The 11,658-nt window shown below is 42.6% G+C and overlaps 1 protein-coding gene across 1 annotated transcript in view; it reads right to left on the bottom strand.

Annotated features, from left to right (window-relative positions):
• Window positions 1-10,491, bottom strand: part of LOC308162521 (glutamine--fructose-6-phosphate aminotransferase [isomerizing] 2-like) — a gene marked incomplete at its 5' end in the record, with an annotated part of 77,777 nt that extends 67,286 nt beyond the window's left edge. Inside the window, 2 exons of the mRNA XM_080536669.1 lie at window positions 9,513-9,938; window positions 10,434-10,491. Of these exons, the coding sequence (XP_080392795.1) occupies window positions 9,513-9,938; window positions 10,434-10,491 (484 nt within the window). The remainder of the gene's footprint in view (window positions 1-9,512; window positions 9,939-10,433) is intronic.
• Window positions 10,492-11,658: the final 1,167 nt, after the last annotated feature.

Here is an 11,658-nt window from a genome sequence, read left to right as displayed (position 1 = left end):
CCCTGACATGATACAATGTTAGGAAGAGCACTTGGCACCCGCTTGTTATTGGAAAAATGCATGACTTTGGTCTTCCCTGTATTCAACACCAATCTGAGCTGAAACAGCTGGGACTGAAGGGCATCAAAAGCAGTCTGCAAAGCCTCGAAGGCACGGTTGATAGAGGATGCAAAGCAATACAAGATTGTGTCATCCGCATACAAATGAACAGCAGCATTAGAGATTAATCCTATTTCATTGATATAAATGGTGAAGAGAGTTGGCTCCAAGACCGAACCCTGTGGCACCCCATTGGAAACAGTGAGCAAGTTGGATGAGAGATCACCAAACTGCACAGACTGTTTCCGTTGTGACAGGTAGTTGGAGAACCAGCCAACAGCATGAGGGGACAGCCCAATATCAGAGAGGCGCTGGCATAAGATGGCATGATCGATGGTGTCAAAGGCTTTAGACAAGTCGATAAAAAGTGCAGCACAGTGATTCTTCTTATCCAAAGCCTCAGTAATATCATTAACCACTTAGACAGCAGCAGACACTGTGCTGTGCTGCTTCCTAAAGCCAGACTGAAGGGGCGATAGGATGTTGTGTGAATCTAGGAAGTCCTTGATCTGATCGTTAATTAGTCGCTCAAGGACCTTGGCTAGGACAGAAAGCTTTGAAATTGGTCTGAAGTTGTTCAAACATTTTGGGTCAACCCCCTTCAGAAGTGGGAGCACACAAGCGGTTTTCCAGACCTCTGGCATCACATTGTTAGAAATAGATACATTGAAAATGTGTGATACAGGTTCTGCAATGAAATCTGCAGCAAGGCGCAGAAAGAGAGGAGGAATATTGTCAGGACCTGCCGATTTCCTAGGGTCTAGCTCTCTTAAGGCTTTCCAGACATCACTAACAGAGAAGGGGGAGAACGAGAAAGAGTGGTGCCCAGGGAGACTACCAGAGGTTTTCGCCAAAGGAGGAGGAGGGGGACCGGGAGGTGGGGAGTTGGCTCCTGACAAGGAATCAAACAGTAAACCGGAGGCTATAAAGTGTTTGTTGAAACATTTATCGAACACTGGTACTGAGTTGTCGATAATTTGGGAAGGTAGCTCAGCAGGACCGGAGTTGGCTGAGAGGGACTTAACTGTGTTCCAAAACTTTCTGGGGTCATTCAGATTATCTGTGGAACGTGAAAGATAGAAATCACTTTTTGCTGTTTTGACAGAAGCAGTGAAGTTATTTCTCACCTGACGAAAAGAAAGCCAATCAGCTTCAGAGTCGGACTGCCTGGCAGCGGCCCAGAGCCGGTTTCTTTTGTGAAGGAGGGATGACAGCTCGCTAGAGAACCAGGGGGTGTTTCGACCTTTAACCCTGAAGCGCCGAAAAGGAGCATGCTTGTTAATAAGACAGCTAAAACTATCGTGAAAATATTCCCAGGCGAGGTCAACATCACCAATCAGGAAAATACTATGTATAAATACACTACACTATGTATACATACACACACTCTACACTATGTATAAATACACTACACTATGTATAAATACACACACACACACTACACTATGTATAAATACACACACTACACTATGTATAAATACACACACACACACTACAGTATGTATAAATACACACATACACACACACACACTACACTATGTATAAATAAACACACACTACACTATGTATAAATACACACACACACACACACACACACACACACACTACAGTATGTATAACGTATTACATAGGAATCTCCTTTGTCTCCAGGAAGTGGCCTTGAAGTATAATAAAATATTATTTCTTCTAGCGCGACGACTGCCAAAGGCCCCTGGCCTGAGCATAGATGACTTGTTCCTGCTATGACTGGTGGCTAGATGATTCACTCACTTAGTCAAATGTATTTGTTGTGGTTTGGAATAAGGCGTCTGCTAAACGCCAAAAATGTAAATGTGAAAATGTAGAGGCATGCGAGAGAAACAACCTTCTCTGTCCAGCCTACAGAATCCACTTTTCTATTCAGTCACAGTCCCACTGAAATCCTTCAATCTCTTGAAGAATTCTTAACTTTATTCTGTAATCCATATGATGTATTTATGATGTATTTATTATGCTTGCATTATCAAAGCCGATTTGTGCTTATTTATGTCAAATCTTCTCTGCACTATCCCGTGCAGTAGATATGGATATTTGAAAAACATAAGTTGGTTCCCGTCAAGATAACTTGATATTCAAACCTGTTCAACTCTTCATGTCACTGTCATCCACAACCTGATTGGCTAATAATGAACTCTGTTTGGTCAAATGTAGGAGATATTCTGTCATTTGTGCAAGGACTCCAATCTATTGAGCAAGTTCTGCAGTCATGAACTATTCTCTCTCTCTTTCATGTTTGTTTTCAGGATTGTTTGACAGGAAGGAAGAAAATCCCAGCCCTGTCAAACAAACAAACAACATCTACCACAGAAGGATGGACCTGATCAAACATCCTTCACCGCTCTGCCTCCCCCTGGTGGTGGCTAACAGCAGCACACCACCTCACAGCTCCTGTCTGCAGCAGCAGCAGCATTGAGGTAGATAGATAGATAGATAGATAGATAGATAGATAGATAGATAGATAGATAGATAGATAGATAGATAGATAGATAGATAGATAGATAGATAGATAGATAGATAGATAGATAGATAGATAGATAGATAGATAGATAGATAGATAGATAGATAGATAGATAGATAGATAGATAGATAGATAGATAGATAGATAGATAGATAGATAGATAGATAGATAGATAGATAGATAGACAGACAGGTAGGTAGGTAGGTAGGTACATGTAGGTAGGTAGGTAGATAGATAGATAGATAGATAGATAGATAGATAGATAGATAGATAGATAGATAGATATGAATGAATGAATGGTCTTTATTGTCATTGCTATAGTACAGGTACCAAACAACGAAATTTGGGAGGGGTGGCTCCCCTGGTGCTAGGAAAGAAAAAAACAAGAAAAAAAACAAGAAGGGAAAGGAGCTGGTTTACATAAATAAAGGCTATGTGCACTATCCACTATACTATACTGTACAGATAAGACGACTAGGGTTGTCATATTGCACATAGTGTTATTGCACATTCATTTAAAGTGTCGCAGTTTGCAGGCTTGAAATGTACACATTTGTGCCTCAGCACTACACCTGATTTTTTCAATCCAGCAGCTGCCATCAATCCGTCCAGACTGTCCAGGGCCCAGAACCTAGGTCTTTGCTGTGTTCAGGGCCTGGATGGCCCTGGGGTAGAAGCTGAGCTTCAGTCTGTTTGTCCTTGCGGCCATGGTCCTGTACCGCCTTTTCGAGGGCAGCCGGGCAAAGTGTTCGTACCCAGGGTGGGTTGGGTCTCTGGAGATCTTGGAGGCCTTCCTGAGGCAGCGTGTGTTGTACAGCTCTTCCAGAGAGGGGAGGGGGGCGCCGGTGATCTTCTGGGCTGTTCTCACGACTCTCTGTAGCGCATTTCTCTCTGCGGTTGTGCAGCTGGAGAACCAGTTGCAGATGCAGTAGGTGAGGATGCTCTCCACTGCGCCGCGGTAGAAGGCCACCAGTATCTCCTGCTTGTTGTGTTCCTTCCTGAGGACTCTCAGGAAGTAGAGGCGCTGTTGTGCGTTCTTGATGGTGGCTGCTGTGTTGTTCTTCCAGGACAGGTCATCCTGTATGTGCACCCCCAGGAATCGGAGGGTTGAGACTCTCTCCACGCTCTCTCCGTCGATGAGCAGGGTCTGGACCTCAGATTTTTTCCTCCTGAAGTCTACGATGATTTCCTGGGTCTTTGACTTGTTCAGCAGCAGGTTGTTAACCTTGCACAGCTTGCTCAGTTGCTCTACCTCATCCCTGTACGCCGCCTCGTCCCCCCCCCGAGATGCATCCCACCACGGTGGTGTCGTTTTTTTTATTATTATAAAAAAAAAAAATATATAACGTTTTTTTTTTTTTTTTCTTTCCTAACACCAGGGGAGCCACCCCTCCTAAATGTCGTTGTTTGGTACCTGTACTGTAGCAATGACAATAAAGTCCATTCATTCATATGCCATTAGGCTATTGTAGGGTGTAATCATTCTAAATTGAGGCATGATAAAGGCGAGATTCATTGGGATTCCCCAGGATTCCTCTGTATTGAGCATTATAAGCCCTGTTATAAGGTTATTTACGATCATATGGGTGACATATCAACATTTTGACAAACACAATGGATCTGGACGGGCATACAGAAAATCCTTCAAAAAACACCATAGCCCGCAGCGCAGAGCGCATAATATATTATGTCTAATTGAGTCAACTGGTATTATGCTTATCACCAAGTTCTCCCATACTGTGCTTATGGACTATTATACAACAGTTAGTTCCGACCAAGTAATTTGATTGGACAAGAGGCATTCGGTACTCGGCCTGCGGCCTCGTACCTACGACCGAATCACAGCCGTGCTGATATTCAGTATAACACACTCCCTCTCGTGACATTTATATGTAAATATGTAAATACATTTGATTTAATTTAAAATATATATATATATTATATTTATATTGAAGTCAACTGCTAATTATTAATTATATTATATATTTATATTAAATTATATATAAGTATAGTATGTTTATATCAACGGTAATCAAGTGCTTTAGTTGGCGAGCGCACTGATGGTAAGCACTCTAATACGAGTTGAGACAGGCGTGCGAGACCACACACCACATATCTGCCATATCATACATGTATTTAGCATCATATTTTTCAATATAAGACGAGGTATGATATGGCATGTACAGTATATGGTACATGGCAGTCCCACACGCCCGTCCCGCTCCAGTTCTGCATCCAATTGAATGCATGCAATGATTCAAGTAGATCTATAGACTCGTTTTCAAAGACGCACCCCGCTATGACAGGGCGTAAATACAAAGCTCATTCACCTGCGTTCAATTTCAAGTATATTTGGTATTTATAGAACGACAGACGTACGCAATTTTGAACAAGCGCAGCCCGTTTTATAAATAATGCTTACGTCCGTTTAGAAAAATGTGCTTACGTGAAAGTCAAAGATGAGGTTCAAGTACTTTTTTTATAAATGAGGCCCCTGGTCTGAGATAGGTGCTGTACAAATACATTTGACTTACTTACTTACTCATCCCATCAGGCTACACAACCTCCCTCACCTCCAGGCTTACTTACTCATCCCATCAGGCTACACAACCTCCCTCACCTCCAGGCTTACTTACTCATCCCATCAGGCTACACAACCTCCCTCACCTCCAGGCAGCACAATGGTCCATGAGGCCCAACATCGCGCAGTGTGCTTAATGGACTGAAGAGCACTGAGTTGACAGACTGTAGAGCCCTTACTCTGACCTCACACTGACTGTAACATCTTTAACAATGTTGTTAATATGCATAGTTGTGTTTCTCTTTTAGTCTGTACCGTACTGTTGGGTCCACTCTATTTATTCCCTATTTTTATTATATTTATTCCCTAATTCTATTCATTCCCTATTTTTATTATATGTATTCCCTAATTCTATTAATTCCCTATTTTTATTATATTTATTCCCTAATTCTATTAATTCCCTATTTTTATTATGTATTCCCTAATTCTATTAATTATCTATTACGTGTCTTTTTTATCCCCCCATACTCTTTTAAATTTTACTGCTGTGAGAAAGAAATGTCTCCCTCAGGAATAAAATAAAGAACTAAATAAAGAACTTCAACATCAACATGTTGAACTAATACAATTCAAAATAGTTCATAGAGCACACTACAGTAAATCTAGACTCGCCAAGATATACCCGGATGTAGTAGACACATGTGATAGGTGCTCCCAGGCTCCTTGGAACCTCACTCATATGTTCTGGTCGTGCCCGAAGCTGGAGGAGTACTGGCAATCTTATTTCAAAGTAATTTCGGAAGTGCTGGGACATGTAATAGAACCGTCCCCACAGATTGCTATATTTGGTATACCTGAAGAAGGCAAAAGAATGTCAGTAAAGCAAGCAAATGTGATCTCATTTACCTCTCTGATAGCCCGTCGGAGAATACTTCTACTATGGAAGAGCACGCCACCCCCATCACCAACTTCATGGCTACGCGATACAATGTCTCTTTTGGAATTAGAAAAAATCAAGTTCTCTATACGGGGTTCGACAGACAGGTTTTATAGTCACTGGCGGCCCCTTCTCACTTATGTTAAGAATCTGACCTCCCTTTCCCCAGAATGATTATTACCATATTGCATTGCAGTGAAAAAAACACACTTGCTGTTGAATAGCCAGGTTGCTATGCAGAGCAATGACCTATAAGACCCTAAAGTAATACTTCCCCTTGCTTCTATCTCTTTCCTTTCTGCATCTACCTTTCTCTCTCTCTTTCTTTTCTTTCTTTTCATTATTTTATTTTTATTTTTATTTTAATTTTATTTTTCTCATCAATGTATTAATCTGTTTGTAGTTGTTTTATTTCTGTCTGTCTTGTCTGTATTTTGCAACAATGCACCTATAGAGGAGCAATGATAATATTGTTGCTCACTGTCATATATTTTTGTTGTCATTGTCACGAGATACATGACATGCACTATTGCTGGGTCGGTGACTGGGAGACCAAGGGGTTGGGTGGGTGGGTGGGGGGGGGGGGGAGGGACCGTTGTTGGCTGTGTTTCTGTGGTGATTTGTATATTTGATATTCAATATTTGTGAATATTGATTTGGGAGGACTGCCAAAATGCCAATAAAATATGTTTACAAAAAAAAAACCTTGTTGAACCTTGGAGTGATCCTGGACAACCGACTATCCTGTGCGGAGAACATTGCAGCAACGGCTCGCTCCTGCAGATTCTTCCTCTACAACATCAGAAGGATACGACCATTCCTCACCAGAGAGGCAGCGCAACTCTTGCACCAGACACTGGTCATCTCCCGCCTGGATTACTGCAACGTACTCCTGGCTGGGCTCCCCGCCTCCGCCATTAGACCTCTGCAGCTCATCCAGAATGCTGCTGCCCGGCTGGTATTCAACCTCCCCAAATACTCTCATGTCACCCCTCTCCTTCGCACCCTGCACTGGCTCCCGATAGCAGCTCGCATCAGATTCAAGACCCTGGTGCTTGCATACCAGGCAGCTAAAGGGACAGAAATGGTAACCCCCCAAACTCCAGCCCGCTCACTCCGCTCCTCCACCTCGGCTGGCCGACTGACTGGCCCCACCACCTCTACACAGCAGTCGTGCTGCCCGATCACGTCTCTTCACAACACTGGCTCCCCGCTGGTGGAATGAGCTCCCCACGGCTGTCAGAACGAAAGAGTCACTGCCCATCTTCCGTCGTAGATTGAAGACCCATCTCTTCAGGTTACACATTAACTGCTCCTCCTGAGACATCTTCTGCCCCTTACCACTACATCTCCTAAAGACACCCGCTTTCCCCTCTACTGTGTCCCTAAGAACTTCTATTGCCCCCTTTGTACTGTTTCTCTGTTTCTCCATTGTAAAAAAAAACAAAAAAACCCAACAACAACAACTAGGTTTTAGAAGAATGGCCCCGGGCCTGAGCTGGATTACTCTTCCTGCTAGGAATGGTGGACTGATGTTTCACATGCTTAGTATTCAAATGTATTGATTGTAAGTCGCTTTGGAATAAGGCGTCTGCTAAATGCCAAAAATGTAAAATGTAAATGTCAACAGCTCAACAATATGTTTAATTTAGACTGTGACCTCACAGTGATGAAGACATACTTACTTTACATGGGAAGAACCATCGCAATGGTTTCAGCAGTCTGTGTTTGGCAAAGAGAAGAGTATGAAATGTAAAACAACATCATCACAATATGGCTGCTGAGAAGCTCCTTTTGACAGTGATCTCTAAGGCTTTGTTCACACGGCAGGTCTTGATGCTCAATTCCGATTTTTTTACACAGATCCGATTTTTTTGTTTGGCAGTTCACATGACTTTTAAAATATGACCTATATTTCACCGACATTGACTCCCGTGTGAACAGACCCGCATGTGCAGAAGGACAATAACAATGACAATGCACTGTTTACGGAAGTAACCATGGATAACATGATAACGTTACAACCAGTTTCATTTTCAAGTTTTTGTGCAGCGGAAGCCAGCAAAGATATGAGCAAATGGTCAAAAGAAGAAGGATGAGGAAAAAGAGAGCCAAATGCTTAGCTATGGCTTTTTGTAAAGTGCAGGGTTGCCAGATGGGGCGGGTTACCGCCGAATGGGCTACTGGATTTAGCGGTTATTGACTGGTTAGGCTGTAAATTGTCAATCCCATCTGGCAACCCTGCTAGAGTGACGTATAAGTTGCATTAAACGCGAATTGACAGTTCAGACGGCGGGCGCGTTGCTAAACATCAGATATGCATCAGATATAATACCACCTCTGAACGCGATACAGGTCGGATTTTAAAAAGTCTGATTTCATGTGACTTGCGCTGGTCACACAGTGAATAAAGTCCATTCATTCATTCATTCATTCATTCGATGCATAAATCAGACCTGAGTCGCATGTCAGCAAAAAAAATGTGGATTTGGGTCACCTCACTGCCGTGTGAACGAAGCCAAATAGAGTGAAAAAATAACAGCATCCACACTCAAATCTGTGCAAAAAAGTTGTTTATTGCAAGCTTTCAGTCATAGACCTTCAGGCATAACACAGTGATAAGTGAATGCAGTGGTATATAGAGTTCAAACAACATCACTTGATTAGCCAATGCACAACACCTGTGTCAAATATCTTATCTAGTGGCTCGGCATCGGTCTCATGAACACTTATGAAATACCACTAGGTGAAATATTTGACAGGTGTTGTGCATTGGCTAATCAAGTGATGTTGTTTGAACCCTTTATACCACTGCATTCACAGTCACTGCATGGTTTAGGTGACCTGTAAACAGTTACCGTCAAAACTGGTGGTTGGCATTTCCTAACTGTGGCATGATATTCACAACAGAGGAAAACATCAAAGGGTTAGAGAACAGTTCAGCTTGTGACAGCCTTGACTAAAAGCATTTTGTAAAATAAGCTGCATTAACTACTGTGCTCCCAAAGTGTATAGGCTATCTAACATGCAGTGTGTTCAATATGAGCACTCACTGAATCAGGATTCTATGAGACTCATACGAGGTTAACAAATAAAAGGTAAACAAAACTGTGTGCATACAGCCTCTTCTGTACTCCAATAAAGAAATAACAGTGTACTGCTTAACTACTTTTATTAGATTCAGTGGGGAATAAAACATTGGCATAAGTACTGTACATCAACTGACTCAATTTCAGCTAGAATACATTCAACAACTTGTGGGGGGGGTGGGGGGTATCATGAGGTATTGTCACATTAAGCAATCTGAGAATGTTGAGTAGATTAAACACCACAGTAGTAGAAAGTAGAGATGGTTCTCACCTAACACACTGTTTTCTCCTGACAGGATCCCTGCTTGTCCTCTACAAACACTGGCCCAGTCACAGTGTAAGTCAGAGCCCTCCAGTTAATCACATTACCTGGGCTGTAGTCTACATTATCTGTGAAGTGCTGAATCTCACAAGGAGACAGGACACGGTTCCACACATGCACATCAGTGATCTGCCCAACAAATGACTGGTCCTTCTGAAAGCCCCCCCCATAGGAGTCTTGGTCCTGACCCAGGACAATGATGGGAACACCATCAAACTTTCTATCCCCTGTGTAGCCCTGCTTCAGCGTGCTGGGCTTCCCATTGGTCCACAGCTGAGTGAGCCCATTGGCGGAGTCCCAGGTCCCACACACTGACATGCACACGTTGAGCTCATCTGGCAGCCCCTTATACTTGACAACTTTATCCATGACCGCCAGTTGCAGGTCTCCAACCTCCTTTCCCTTGATCAGCAGCAGGTTGTTGAAGCATTTTTTAGAGGACATGGAGAACAGACCATAGGCTCGCCGCAGGTCTGTGAAATACCTTCAGGAAGAGGTTCATAAATATAGAACAAGAGTTAGAAGAGTTAGAACAAGAATTGTTTAATATAACTACGGATCCACCATACAGACACAAGGTCAACGTCAGTCAAGGTGTTTTGAGTGGTCTTAACTTGACGACAGTAGTATTGAACACTAGATTACCTGAGACATAAGGTCACAGAGCCAGGGGTCTCTCCTATTGGTGTCAGCTTCACGTGCGCAGTGTTCGTTTCTTGTGTAAATGTAAACACTTTACCTGTGAGATCTGGTCAGAAAAACAGGATTTAGTCCATCAAATCAAAACAAACCATTCAAAGCACATTTGGAATTGTAATGTTAGTACTGTCTGAAGAGATTTCCAGTGCATACACAAATGTAAATGATATGTACTTCCAGGTATGTGTATAGTGCCATATGAATACTGATCGTATGTCAAATGAGCATTCATGTTCAAAGTAAATCAACGGGATGTTCAGATGTCTCACCTTGAGGCTCGGCCCAGCACATGGTGAACACGACCAGCACCACAAAGAGTCTCTCCATCTGTTCACAATACATCAACAGCAATGTTTACAACAAATATGACATTAGGGTTTCAGTGTACATGCAAGTATACACTTTAAATGGGTTCGCATTCTCCTTGAATGCATTCTCTACAATTGCAAGTGTATGGCATTAATGGACAAAATGGCTTTCACCGTATGTCATGCTAGAGAACCTACCTTGTCAGTTCTACTAAACGGCAGATGTACTGTTGATCCAGAAGATGTCTAGTTTAGTTCCTAAGATGTCTGGTCTCTCCTGTCCTTTTTATTGTGATTAGTGGAACAGAGAAGTGGCTCCTCCTTATCTGTGAGTCCCTAGGAGGAGGCCCAGGTGTGGCATGTGGGGCTAACGAGCCTGCAGTTCTCTTCCCTGGGCCATCCGCCTGATAGGGGAATGCGGGGCAGCTGTGCATGGTTATCAATACACCCGCTACTCTGTGGGTCACTACAATATGTAATGAAATGGAGGGTATTCCACTAATGGCGATTAACTCTGATCCAGGTTTAAATCAGATTCGGGCGCTAATTTAAGTTTGCGGTCGGTTCCATCAATGTGGCTCAAATAATTCGCTGCTTGGTTGCTATGCAACCAATCCTTCTGAGTAATTCTGGTCCCGAGCAGACTTACAGGCTGGTTTAGGTAATGCGTGCGTCAAAAAATCTCTCACAGGCGGAAACTACATCCCGAACGAAAGTTCCTCAAGTGTCTTTTAGGAAATATTAGTTCCCACTTTTTACAAGATAGATTGATAGATAGTTTGACTGTGTGATAGATAGATAGTTTGATATTTTGAAAGTGTGATCGATCGATAGATAGATAGTTTGATTGTGTGAAAGATAACTTGATATTTTGAAAGTGTGATAGATAGATAAATAGATCGATAGATAAATAAAAAAGCGTAAAAAAATAAAAAATAAAAATTAGGTATGTCTATTAACTTGCATTGCTGTCATCACAGCGGTTTGGCTGGTGCAAGCAGCCAACATCTGGAGCTCCAAGGTAATCAGTCAGCGGACAAAGATCAGACTCTTCAAATCCAACATCAAGCCAGTACTCCTATACGGATCAGAGACGTGGAGGACAACCAAGATCACAATGACTAGAGTGCAGTCATTCATCAACAGATGCCTGAGGCGGATCCTGAACATCCACTGGCCAGATACC

The sequence above is a fragment of the Nansenia antarctica genome, assembly GCF_963989245.1.
Source record: "Nansenia antarctica genome assembly, chromosome: 7".
In the NCBI taxonomy this organism is placed as follows: Eukaryota; Metazoa; Chordata; class Actinopteri; order Argentiniformes; family Microstomatidae; genus Nansenia; species Nansenia antarctica.
Note: the sequence above shows the minus strand (reverse complement) of the source record. Positions and strands in the feature narration are given on the sequence as shown.